This window comes from Amaranthus tricolor, chromosome 1 (assembly GCF_026212465.1).
Source record: "Amaranthus tricolor cultivar Red isolate AtriRed21 chromosome 1, ASM2621246v1, whole genome shotgun sequence".
Classification (NCBI taxonomy): Eukaryota; Viridiplantae; Streptophyta; class Magnoliopsida; order Caryophyllales; family Amaranthaceae; genus Amaranthus; species Amaranthus tricolor.
In genome coordinates, this window is record NC_080047.1 from 44,419,050 (window position 1) to 44,433,145 (window position 14,096).

The window sequence follows — 14,096 nt, forward strand, 5'->3', positions numbered from 1 at the left end:
AGGCCAACTTTAACATAAATAGACCTTATTGATTACAAATTTGCACAAAAGGTGTTCAACGAGACGACCAATGATGCTTTATTTAGTAAGTCAAGTAGGAACAAAAAAATATGACTTACAGCTATAGTAAGAAGAACGAAAATCTTAAGAAAGATTATTGGAACAAGAAGGTCATCTGATGAGTGCAAGATCAAATGAGCACTCTATGCAGGGTCGTTTCTGAGGGTAGTTTTAAGGTGCAACCACCTAGAGCCCAACTCATGAAGGGGCCCAAATTGAATTAATCCTTATAATTAAATTAGTATTTGAATGAATAGCATCTAGTATGGATCTAACTAAGAGCATTAGGTTTCTCAATTAAGCGCATGACTACGAGCCTTTTTTTTATTTTTCGCATAGGGCCCAAAATTTATCAGAAACGACACTGAGTCTATGTAGTGCCACGTTCGAGCTTTCTAACTTTTGTGTTGTGTTGCCTCGTTTTTTCCCACAACTCCGCGTACATCCCTCATTCCCCCACACAACTTTGAACCAAATTACAAAAACAAATCATATCTTAATAAAATGGCATCCAAAAAAAAAAAAAAAAAAAAAAAAAAAAAAAAAAAAAGCTGCTCTTGATCTTTCGCTTACAACATGCCTCATTTTCCTAAGCAGTACCACCATTTTACCAAAAGCCAATGCTTAGTTACCGCAGCTGCCATTTTCGCTGCCGCTTCCTCTTTCGTCGCCTCCCGTTAACGTTAACATAGCCGTCATAGATATCAATACAAGACTTACATATCTTTTGTTAATTCCAAATGTATCAACATATATAAAACTTTAAGTTTGAAACTTTAATGACAACCAAAAAGTATTTACTATTTTTTGTTAAAAAATATACTTTTTGGAAATCATTTCATATCTTTTTTTTATTATTTTTCAATTAAATCATACTATTAATTAAAAAAATCAAATGACTCAGATTTTATCTTAGAAAATAAACGGTGAAGATTGAATAATTATGGCAATAGACTTTAAAAGTCAATCACTATAAAATTACCTATACACAGTTTATTTGCCTCCTATTTTTATATTTGTCGTTAATAAATAATAATGTTGCTAATGTTGCATTAGTTGGTTTACCTCCTCTTCTAAACTAGTTAAAATCCTTAATCACAAGCTACAAAATTTTGTTAATAAGTTTTGGTAGTTAATATCTCATGTTCCTAATCCCTATGAAATATCACATTTCAATTTTGTTTGTTCATTTCATTTTAGTTTGTTCACTTAATTACGTTGTACTCTTTTTTTTTAAAGGTCTCACTCATTTTCTTTTAATTTCATTTACAAATTTATTCTTTTTTTTCATTTCAATTACGTGTATTTCTCTTATCCACTTGTATTTTGTCTTATTCTCTAACTATAACTTAATATCTACACAGCATAACCGCCTCCCTCTTTTTTTCTCTCTTCTCTCTCTAAAAGAATCTTAATCTTTATAGTTGGTTTGGGTTATCATCATTCTTTTGGTTGATGGTAAGCCCCTAAATTTAAGCTTTTTGAATATTATTAGAATAAATATTTGTCCTCTCCCTACAGGAGAGTTGTTTTACCCATTCAGGGGTTGATTCTACCCATATATTAGGTTTTGATCTCTCTCTTCGTGAGAGTTTGGAGTTATAAAGTTTGGTTTGTAATTGATTTATTAGTAGAGATTAATGCAATAATGCAGCATACACCAAAATTGCAATTACCATCAACTAAATCAAAATCAATTCTATCTCAAGACTACAACAGATCGAACGACCTCCTCGTAGAAGATTGTGTCAAAGAGCGATGTGAAAGAGGATATTCAGAATTGTCAGATATCATATACAACGATCGTAGTTTTGTTAATTTTAAATTATCTTTGGTTAAAGTTGTTATGTACTTGCTAATTTTTATCTCTGATGTAAATATCATATGACTCTTTATTAATAAATCAGGTATTATTAAAAAAAATTAATATTTACACTTTGAAAAATGATGGTCATTCCAAGTATAGGCTATGGTGTTAAACAAACAAGTGTACTAATAATAAATGTTTGTGACTGGCTGATTGCAATGATGTATATAAAATAAAATAAATTTTGATTCAATGAACAAAAGTAAAATAGATTTAAATCAGTAAGTTTATTTTTGATAAAAGAAAACTACGATAACAAGTAAGAATAAATTTCCTTAATTCAAGTAAGCAAAATCAAATATCTTATTTACCATTATATTCAAAGAGACAAAACAGGTATTTTAAAGAGTAAAACGGTAAATTTTTTACATTAACACGAGCGAGTAGATATGAGCGTCGTGTAGGAGTGGGCCACCACGAATAGTGCCGGAAAAATTAATATACTTCTAATGTCGAATCAAGATCAACTAGAACGAAAATAAAGCATTGAGTCCAACTTTGCATGTGCTATGACAAGCCACAGCTTGTCGTGTCAAGTCATGAGCAGGCAGTCCTCATGCCGCACTGACCCAGCCCATGTCCAGTGAGGACCAATTGGTTAGATAAAATGAGCAATTAGAGATGCAAAGTGAAAATTAAAGGTGTTTGGTATGAGGGAAGAGGGTTGAGACTTAAGGGTTAAGACTTGAGGGTTGAGACTTAAATTAAATAAAGTATCATCTTTGTCCACGAGGAATGAGTATGATATTTTCAAGTCTCAACTTTTCAAGTCCTACATTTTAATATCCTAAAGGGTAGAAAGATATTTAGAATGAGACTTAGATTTGTTTAAAAATAATAATTTTACTATTAACAAAGTAAAAATAAAATTAATAATAAGAGTAAATTAATAACTTTATAACTATTTTTATTAAATCTCATTTCATTCTAAAATTTTACCTCATCTCAACTCACACAATTCCTATTCTAAGTCTGAAACAGTGAGTGAATCAGTGTCCACACTTGAATCTCAAAAACCCAATTGAACAACAACACCCCAAATCCCAGCTATAATCATCCCTTTTCCAATTCAATTCATAGTCACACTCTTCCAATTTCCCTTAGCAATCCAGTAATTCAACAATTGATAATCAATGACAGCAACACCGATGCCAGGAAACCCTAATTTAGACGGAAATCTTCCGCCGTTACCGCCGCCTCCGGGAACCGATATGACCGGAATAAGCTTCAGAGATCAACTATGGCTCAACACTTACCCTCTTGATCGTAACCTTGTTTTCGATTACTTCGCTTTGTCACCGTTTTATGATCGGACTTGCAACAATGAACAATTGAGGATGAATTCCATTCACCCTCTTGACCTTTCTCATCTTTCGTAAGAAAATCTCAAACTTTTCCCCCTTCTTTGATTTTTCTATTTCCCATTTGCTTTTTTAGGTTTTTCTCTGTTTAAATTTACTCAAGAATCAAAATTTACGACTTTATTTGATGATTTCTGCTTTATTTTGATGTGGTTAAGTGGGTATTGTATGAATTTTTGTTTATATTTTGCAGTAAGTGGTTATTGTATGTAACTTTTTTAGTGTTTTGTTTATTGTTTGGAATCAGATAGTTTCTTCTTTTTAATTTGGCAAAAGAATGCAACTTTACGATTTTTCTGATGTTTTATGCTTAATTTTTAGCTTTTATGCTTACAAAAGATACAACTTTATGATATTTGTTGAATATTTAATGCTTGAATTTTGGTTGGTATGTCTATAATTCTGTATTTCCATGATTGAAATTTATTTATCGTTTCTGCTTTGCATCATAGATAGATTCTTGTGGATACAATTTTGCCTATTTGGGTTGCTATTAAAAATTCCAAGTATTATGCATCTTCATTGTCATCATATTAAGTGTATCCGGCCCATAGGAATACTATGGTCAGGGTCTTGGGAGGGAAGAAATGCGGCAACCCATACCCATAAAAATTCCAAATATTATGCCATTACTGATATTCTAGGATTAAGCTTACTATAGGAGAACTCATATAACCGCTGTTAGTGAGTAACATCTGGTTTTGATGGGTTTTCTCCCTCTCAGGGATTGGAACGTGTTGCGAGATTCATTTTGCCATATGTTTTGCACCGAGATAGTCTCTTACCTTTCTTGTGTTACATTTATGGTTTTTCGGTAGCTGTTAAATATTATGGTTGTTCGTGATACAGGAAGATGACAGGCCTTGAGTACTTGCTAAATGAAGTTATAGAACCAAACTTGTTCGTTATTCGTAAGCAAAAGAGGGATAGTCCTGAGAAGGTTACGCCAATGTTGACGTATTATGTGTTGGATGGTTCCATTTATCAAGCCCCGCAGCTTTGCAATGTTTTCAATGCAAGAATTGTAAGCTTTTACCGGAATTTTCCTCTTAACCTTAAATTACTTGGATATCTAAGTTGCTTATGAACTGCTGTAGCCAACACTATACAAGACTTGCGTTAGTCGTAGCTGTTAAAGCTCGTATTTGGATAATAATATTGTTTACAATGTAAAGCTAAATTCTCGGGAAATTATTATCAATTCTTTTTTTGCTTTTAGGATTAAGGCCCTGGCATTGTCGTTGTTATCGTGCCTTTGTTTTTGCCTTTTTTCGTGTTTAAAAATACATTCTTTGAGCTTCTTTGATCATTTTAATTGTGCTTGGATGTGCAGGGGCGTGCTCTATATTATGTACAGAAGGCCTTCTCGATTGCTTCTTCTAAATTAGAGAAGACTGGACACGGTACGATACTAAATCTTTTGCCTTCCACTTTTACAAGTTCATTTAGCATTTTGTTTCCTCTGGTGAACATGGTCGAGAAGGGCTTTTTTCTCTCTTGACTATATACTGGTATATTAAGCTCTTTTTCAGCGTCTTGGGGAACATGAGTTACTTCATCAATTTATTTGATAATTCATGATCTTAAAGGGCCTTCAGCTAGATTTTCTTTTTGTGCATTTGGGTTGTATTAAAATTACACATAAAATGGGATAATTATTAGGTTGACATTTTCCTAAATTTAAGAGGTTACAAAACGTGCAAGGGTATAAACATAGGATTAATTAGTAGCTTTGTATATAATAGGAAGTATCTATATCAACATAATGTGCACATAGAGAAATGATAAGAGCTGTTTGTTATTACCAATAATTATTGTTCTCCACTAATCAAACACAAATAAAAAAAAGACTAACAGAAAACAAATATAAAGAAGTCAATACTTTTTCTATCATACATACATATGCATTTCCTATAAATAGGCCATGTGCCTTTGTCACTTCCACAAGCACAACAATTCAAATAATAACATTTACCAACACTCATCACAATTTAACAAGAAAAAATGGCTACTCACCATCTTATTCTAGCCATCAGTCTCCTCCTTTTTTTCTCGTCTTTCACTGCTACAGCTCAAGTTGTGAACGACATATTTGATATGACCGGTAAACCCGTGGAAGTTGGTGTACCCTATTACATCCTACCGGTGATCCAACGCCGAGGTGGTGGCATCATAACTGCACCTAAAAATGTCAATCAACAATGCCCTCTCTACGTAGCCCAAGACACAAACACCGCGTCTCTTGGGCTTCCTGTAAAGTTCTACCCACCTAGATGGCCTGTTTCCAGTTCCCACCCGACCCAAAATGTTACTTTTTCTACGGATACGAACTTAATATTTGGGGTTGGTAACAACTGCGGTCAATCCTCAGTATGGACCTTAAAATTCGATGAGGCTACCCAAAGGCAATACGTAACTCTTGGAGGTGTAGCTGGATACCGTGGTCCTAAAACCGTGGAGAATTGGTTTAGGATTGAGAGGTTCTTTCCCAGATTTAATTTTGATTATAAATTGGTGTATTGCCCTACTGTTTGTTCCAGCGAGAATCCCCATTGTCAGTTCACTTGTGGAGATTTGGGTGTATTTATTCAAGAAGACGGAACTTGGCTGTTGGGTGTTGGTGCTCCTCCACTTCGGATTAAGCTCAAGAGAGCTTAAACAATATTGAATTTCATACTATTACGTGGCAACAGTACTATGCTGGTATTCGAGAGATGACTTCGAATGAATTATTTTTTTTTCTTTTTTTTTTTGATTTTTTTTTGTTTATATTTTGATTCATATGGAGTGTATTGTCTTTCAATTTGGTTAATGATTATGGATTACTATATCCCTTGTATGTACTCCAAAATATGTGGTTTTTGCTTTACATTATAATTGAAACCAAATATATCTGTTTTATGAATACAATTTATCGATTCAATATTTCAATTTAATACAATTATCATTGAAATTTATACTCCTTGCTGCAACAGAAAGTGAAAGTGATGATGCAAATGACAATACGACACCCAGTAAGGAGACTATTGACCTCAGAGAACTAAACAGAGTGGATCATATTCTTGCATCGTTACAACGTAAGGTGAGCTACATGTACGAAGAGTAATATGCATACATCTTTCCTTTTTAGGCATACATGGATAATATGCAAGGATGATTATTTATGTCTGTCCGGTGCTTGGTTGTGTTTGTCTCATGATCAACTGATATGATTCAATTTTGTTTTGAATCCATTCGTTGCTGTAAAATTCCTTCTTAGGCAAGGTATGGTAAATCTATTGTTGGCCATCTTTGAGGAACGAGTCTTGACTAGGCTAACATAATTCGCCAACTTATTCGCTTTTTAAATTTATGATTCATTTAAAATGGCCCAAAATAGCCCGAAACCTAGTTAAGGCTACATCTATGCATAATTGCATATCATGCCTTTCCCGGAACCTAGAAGGGGCAGGGTCTAAAGCATAGTTACATGGAATGTGGAACATAGCCACGTTCCATGATCCGGGAACGTCCGTCCCCAATCAATATGAAACGCGACCCAAATCGTTCAAGGTGACGTCTTGGTTTAGAAGACCTTTTTTAAAAGCTATTTTGGCCTTCATTTACAGATTTGAGAAAAAAGAAGGTAGAAAAAACGAGATGAAGCGTTGAAATTTTTTTTAAAAAAAAGGCCACTTTAAAATAATTTCTTAAAGCAAAATTATCATTTTAATTTTATCTTGTTTTCAAATATATATTTTATACATAATGTAGCTCATACCCAATCGTTCCCGAGTCAATCTTGGTAGCATTTCGTGTTCCCCTTCCAATTCGCCGTTCCAAACCAAATGTCATTCCAGGTAACAAAGGTCTAAAACTTTTTTTCTGCTGGGCCCTTTGATTTCCGTATATATAATTAGTTTTCGACATTAGAGCTTGGACTTGAAGGGATTTTCAGTTCTCTATTAAGCAGTTGCATAATTTAATTGAAATGTGTAGTTTACTTGATCACTTTTGTTCTGATTCTGTAGCTTCAACCAGCCCCTCCACCACCCCCATTTCCGGAGGGCTATGCTCCGCCTCAACCTACAGAACTGGAACAAGGCTCAGAAACCCAACAAGGAACAGACCAACCGCAGCCTCCGCCTGTTGATCCTATCATTGATCAGGGGCCAGCCAAAAGAATGAAAATAGATTGATTTATTCTTGCTAATCTATACAAGTCTTGTGAAATATGTTGACCAATGGACCGATATTTAATCTGTATCGTTGGAATCCAAGTGAAATTTTCCAGCTTTTCATGATCATTTTTTCTTCCACCGGAACCTTTTTCTTCTATGTATACTTCAACCGTGCATGAGGTAAGTAATTGTCGAATTCAATTTACTTTAGAATGATGGAAATTCATCGAATTTCTAATCCCCATTAAACGGGAAATATCTATTATTGTTAAGTAGAGTTGTTCAAAACAGACCCAATGACCCGATATTTACCCGACTATGAAATTGAACCCGACTTCAAATAAGGATCAATGTGGACACAAGACCCGATTTTGAACCGACCGGAAACACCTGATTCGAAATTGAACAGATGACCCGAATGAACACCTCTACTATTAAGCATAGAATTTGTATGAGTAACATGCTTCGTATAAGAAAGAATCTATTAAATGCAAGTTATCGAATTCATTCAATGCTTAATTTAAGTTTATGGTTCATCGAAATGTGGCCTTTATATAAACACATTAAAACAAGAACAGACATTGAAATGTGGCCTTTAATCTTTATATAAACCTACATTTACTTAAAAAGATCAAAAGCTGGTAATCTGAGGTTAAAGCTTCAAGCTTGTAAAGCTTCTGGTTCTGTATTCTTCCTCAAGGTATGCTCTGCTATTTCGGTTTCGTCGCTCTTCCCTTGTTCCTTCTTTGCTTCCCCATTTTTCCGATCATCTTTAATATCGTTTGTTAGGACCGACAGCTCCCGTGTCCAGTTAACTAGTTGCTCGATGGCTGCCTCGTCTGCTTGTTTCACAAATCTTATCAGTTACATCGATACGCTTAAAAAGAAACGTAGAACGAATTATTTTGTGCTGCTTTTGACTTTACTGCCGAAATTCATTAAATTTACGGATTTGACAAAATCTGGTCGATCGGTGATGTGAAAATAACATAGGACTGCCGAAATTAAGGCTTTGGCATTACTGTCGTTGTAGATTGTAAGGATTACGATACGATTTTGGATGATATTTCTCCGAATATGCGGGAAGAGCGAGGACGTACCTAGCCGTGGGACGGTATGCCCTTGAGAGTGCCTTATAATGAGAGGATTCTGAAAAGCTTTAGCTAGATCCTCTGAAGGAAGTCTTAGCCAATCTTTTTCCCCAATGAAGTGAACTGATTTAGCCTTGATAAGTTCTTTGTATGCAACATCACAAATACTTGGAATTCTGAACTTAGATCCAGATATTGATATTAAGAATTTGAGGGGTGGATGATCCATTAATATCTTCGCCTGTGATTGATATCCTAGCAAAAGGGCTGATAGTGTTGCTCCCTAAAATTAAATATTTTGGCGAAAATTCTTAAAAATCGACCATATATAAAGTATGAAACTACGACAATAAGAATGTTAAAGCGTTAATTTCAACTTTTTTGGACCGGGTGCATGATTCAAAACAGATTAAGGCGAGAGATTGTTGCGAAAAAATATTATACCTTATTCGGCCATGTTCTTTCCGAATTATTTTCCGCTCAATTCAATGTAGAGAGTATTTGTTTTAATTAACGGATTTATGAATACCTGAGAATTCCTATAAACGGAATACACTGGATATGATGATGATGATAATGACAATGATGATGAATACCTGAGAAAAGCCGAGGAGACCATCAAAAGGTCCTTTGGTGTTGATATATTCACATAAATAGGAGATGCATTCTTCCAAATTGGTATACTCTGTGAAATCCTTCAAGTATAGAAGTGTCAATCAATATGAACTCTTCATAGCAAGATTAACAACGCAAAAAACCCAAAAGCGGGAAGGCATGGTCCAGACAAATTGTGGCCTGTCTGGACCATTTACTAATTTAGGTATATTTGAGTTTCAATATTAAGATAGTGATAAGAATATTATCTAAAATAGAAATGTTGCAAAGTAAAGAGACGGACTAAAATAAAAATGTTTGCAAATTAGGGACATTGGGAGTAATAGATGTTCAAAGTCTTTTGTTTGCTCTCATTAGCATCACCTCATTATTTTACTTATAGCTAAAAGAACTCCATATAATGATTCCAATTACTAATGCTAATCATGATTAGACCAATTTTAGAATAATAAATTTAAAAGTGTTTAAATTCTAAATCCCAGTAACAATGAACAAATCCTTAACGGTGACCTGGGATAAATTTAAACTAATTATTCTAGTTGTTGGTTAGAATAAATTATAGCAAAAGAAAAATATAGTAAATGTTGATGTTTATTTGTGTTATCGAGTTTATTTAAAATTAGATGTTTTAATTTGGTTAAAAGTCAGGTTTTGTGTCCATGTTGTTACTTGCATAATTACAAATTTATATTTGTAGTCTTATCAAATCAAATTTGATTACAAAATCGAATAATTATTAAATCATCAGATCTGTTATGAATAACTCTAGATATACGTAAGGCAAGGCATAGGAGCATACCTTATTGAATTGGAACCATTCATAGTAAGGAGGTGGAAAGAATCCTTCTATATCTGATTTCCCACCTGCAGGAAATAAACCATCTGGGAAATCCTGTCATAATTGAGTTTATAATAATTATAAGCATTATATTAAGTTCATCTTAAGCTTTTTTGAGTCATGGCGTTGGGGCAGCGAAAATCGAGTCCAAGCTCCATCTAGATAAAAACTAATTAAATTACGCCTAACTGAATTTTATCAATTTTATTTTATCATATAGGGGTGAATTTATTTAAAAAATTTGTCCTATATTATCTTCAAATAAAGTTGTAAAAAAAAAAAAAAAAAAAAAAAAAAAAAAAAAAAAAAAAACCTAATCTTCTATAAATTTTTGTGGGAAAATACTTTAAATCACTTAATTATTATTGTAATTGAGCAATCACCTAGCTAAAGTTTAAGTTGATGGTTGCGGCTCTGAAATATGTTTTATACTCTAACGTAACTCTCATATGAGAGTTTTTTGGACTAAAAATGTAAATAAAATTTGAACACGTAGCCTCTTATCAAGTTGACTTTAAATCTCAGGTCAAGTTTTATGGAGATATAGAGATTGAATCTCATATACCTACATCTATTTGGTTATTATGGATAAGTACACTTCACTAGAAAGAATAAAAGTACCAAATCGAAATTTTCAAAAATAGAAGGATCCCATTTGTTGATTTGTTTCTTGAGGAAGCTTCCACTTGTTCTGAATCCATGGAGACAAAGAATCTTCATCTTCTTTCTTTCATAACTAGTCATTTTTTATTAATTTTTTTACTTAGTAGTGTAAGAGTAAGAATAATTTCATGAAAAAAATAGCATAATGTTACTTTCTTTTATACTAGTTTGTTCCCTTCAATTAGCATCCAAGAAAAAATTAGGTATTTTTAAAAAAAATAAAAATATTTGATAATAAATGAAAAGAAAGGTCGAATTGTAAAGACAAAATTAAAAGAAAGTTAAAATGTATTGATAAGATTAAAAAAAGTAATATTTCTATTTCAAAATAAAAAAATAATACAAAATACGACAAATAATGCAAATTAAGATGAAGTAAAACTATTTTTTTACCTAACAGTTAGTGACTAGTGAGTTACCACCTACTTATTTTAAGGAGTTTGCTCCACGTGATGATGTGAATTCCTCCTAACTCTCTTCAAGTCTTCGTGAGAAACTCTTGACTACTAGGAAGAGTTTCTTCTGAAAAAAATATTAAATGTCTTCTTTTTAAAACTTTTTTCTAAAATTGAAAACTGTTGAAATTAAGAGGTTTTAACTATTAGTTTGTATAAATTTTATTGCTTTTTTTGGGCCTTTTTTCGAATTGAGGGTCTCTTTGATCGCAACTTAATTCCTTTGATAAAGGTATGGTCCATCATCGTTGTTGTGCCCTCTCCATACCTTAAGCATAGCTTTTATTATATTTTTAAGTGTTTAATACTTATTTTAGGCTATAAAATTATGAGAAATCAATTATACAAATAAGGGGTTAAAAATTTATTTTTTATGTGTGTATGAGATATAATCATAAACTCATTTTTCCATAAAATCAACAAACAATGCTAATATTTATAAGATAAAGAATGTGTACCGGATAGCATAGTTATCGGTATTTTAGTATGGCTAAAATATTACTTTAAAAAAATATAAATTTTCGGCAAAGTATATATCATTTAGATAACAATTAATTATGCAGGTGATTATTTTTAAAACGTTATAATTTTCGGCAAAGTATTATTTGATTTTGGAACATTTGTCAATGCATTATTTCAATCTTAAATATCACTGATTGTATTTGAGTAAAAATTATAAAAAGTTAATATTCATAAAGTTCATATGACGAAGCAAACAAGATTACATATAGGACCATAATAGTGAATAGAAGGGTCTATTTTATAGTTTTTTTGTGAAATATATTTTTTAAGTTATAGATATTGAGACTCAAGTTATGCTTTGAAAACCGTGAAAATAAAATATATAAACATTAAATGAAACAAAAAGAGTATTTAACGAAGAAAAGTAATTTTTGTCATGTTAGTTTCTGATATCATATAAAAAAACCAATTTAACAAAAATTTTTAGCTAATGATTATTAAAGTCCTAGGATATGTTACCAGTTATATATTATATCGTACCTTTAAGTTTTACCGATGCAACATATGCCCTCTTTATACATAGCACTAAATATTTGAATTAAGGCAATTGTGGCTTATTTCATCCTTCCTCTCTATAACCAAGTGCATCTTTCAACTTGCTCCTATTTATTGTTGGTAAGTTCATAAGGGATAATCATGAACTTTGAAGATCAAGAAGATGTTCACTAATTAGGCAAAGTACTCTCCAATGACTACATTCATTTTTTTCCTATATATAATGAAGTCTTAAAATCAAGAAAGCAAAACACATCTTTGTTTTTAAGAAATTCATTCATACAATGTTATTCCTTTGCTCTTCAAGGTTGGTTTTTATGTTTCATTTATTTGTAAGAGGTGTTTTGCTGGGTGTTGATAGTTAGCGTTTATAAGATAAGTGTATCTTTTTTTAGATAGGTTTAGTAAATAAACGGAAATGACAAAATTGAAAAACCCTTAAGGTTTAAGGAGCTTAATGCTGAAGACGTAGATTTGAGCTAAACTCCTTAAATTATTGTGTTTTGTCCAACTTCATATTCCGCACTTCTAAAGTGTAAAGTTATTGTTAACGACACACTTAATTAGGATGCGGACAACCAATCAACATAATATCAATCCTAACAAAAGTGAATTTTGAAAAACCTCTCATCTTCTAGAGTATAATCATAAAAATTGATATAATTTTTTAACTATAAAGGAAAATTATTTTATATATGTTATATAGGTTTTTCATACTGTGTCAAAAAGCTAATTCAATTAAAAGTTTTATGTCTTTTATACACCATATATCAACTAGTAACCTAATACAACAAACGCAAATAATTAGATGCCTTTAATTAGATCATAATTGCTACATTGATTAACATTAATTATGTTGCAACAGAAAAAGAAGTCCTAAAATTATATTTTTTACTTTCTCCGTCTTTAATGTTTGTATATGAGACATAAAGGAGACAAAATTTGAAAGAAAATATATTAAGTCGTAGTGAAAATTTTAAATTATGAAAACTATAAATGTATTAACAATGAATTCTAGATTTTTTCTTGTTCGTTATTTTCAAATATTAGTAACTTTTTAAGCTATAAATAGAGTCTTAATATAAAAATAAAAATGTGAATTTTAAGAATATAAAAATTATAGAGGCATTTGATTATATATGATAATGAAAGAAAAATAACAAAATAATAACAAAGGTCGGAAAGTTGAAGAGTGAGCGCGTAAGATAAAAGAAAAGTTTTCTAAAACTTAGTTTGAGAGGATGAGAGCATTTAATAAATCCAAAACCAAATAAGAATCGTGATTTTTGTAAGAATTATTATGAATAAATTTGTGATTTTGTAAACCAAACAAGGATATTTAGATAAAATACACTTTTTTACAATTACAAATATTCTAATTTAAACAGATAGAACAAATAAATTAAAATTGTCTATTGTTATAGTAATGTGGATAAATTTTTAGAAAGAAATACTACAACTATTTTTATATTTGGTTGTCTGCAGAATATACACCAAACTCCCTCATAAGTACCAAGAGCTAAACCACTCGACCCACCTTAATAATTTCCCTTTTCTATTAAAATTTTTTGTTGGAAAATGATTTACAATCACTTTTATATTTTATTAATATTAATTAGATAGTATTATATTATGTAGATATTATTTTTCTTTAATATTTCTTTACTTGCTCTTCTATTGTGCAAATTCAATGAACCAGCCAATCGAATCTTTACGTAAATTCATTCGTCACTTTTATTTCTAAATATGTAAATTGAACGCAGATTTTACTAATTAGTAATCCATCCAATAAAATTTTGTCAAGTGATACTGACTAGCTTAGGCTTTTCCCTAGCTAATTGTACATGTTTTTATGTTTTATTTTATTAGTATTATGTATAAGTAATTTACTTTTAATTTAAAATTTTTATTTTGTTAATTATATATAAGTACTGTTTGGACATTTTTGTTTTTGTTAATTATTTATTAT

The 14,096-nt window shown here is 31.5% G+C and overlaps 2 protein-coding genes across 3 annotated transcripts; one reads left to right on the forward strand and one right to left on the reverse strand.

Moving 5' to 3' along the window:
* The first annotated feature begins 2,865 nt into the window (after positions 1 to 2,865).
* On the forward strand, positions 2,866 to 7,664 carry LOC130828250 (mediator of RNA polymerase II transcription subunit 6). 2 transcript variants are annotated; one of them, XM_057694113.1, is made up of 5 exons: positions 2,866 to 3,302; positions 4,138 to 4,312; positions 4,622 to 4,691; positions 6,264 to 6,370; positions 7,299 to 7,664. In XM_057694113.1, the coding sequence occupies exons 1-5, from the start codon at positions 3,061 to 3,063 to the stop codon at positions 7,464 to 7,466; spliced, it is 762 nt and encodes a 253-aa protein (XP_057550096.1). In that variant the 5' UTR covers positions 2,866 to 3,060; the 3' UTR covers positions 7,467 to 7,664. The 2 variants fall into 2 exon arrangements, with proteins under 2 accessions (XP_057550096.1, XP_057550104.1); XM_057694121.1 differs by having other exon boundaries at positions 6,264 to 6,365.
* A 444-nt stretch (positions 7,665 to 8,108) lies between these two features.
* On the reverse strand, positions 8,109 to 11,933 carry LOC130811287 (dihydrofolate reductase-like). Its single transcript, XM_057677525.1, has 5 exons — positions 10,614 to 11,933; positions 9,954 to 10,046; positions 9,136 to 9,234; positions 8,549 to 8,822; positions 8,109 to 8,287 (listed from the first exon to the last, which is right to left on the reverse strand). Exons 1-5 carry the CDS (start codon positions 10,734 to 10,736, stop codon positions 8,109 to 8,111), a joined length of 768 nt encoding a protein of 255 aa, XP_057533508.1. The 5' UTR covers positions 10,737 to 11,933.
* Between the last annotated feature and the right edge of the window lie 2,163 nt (positions 11,934 to 14,096).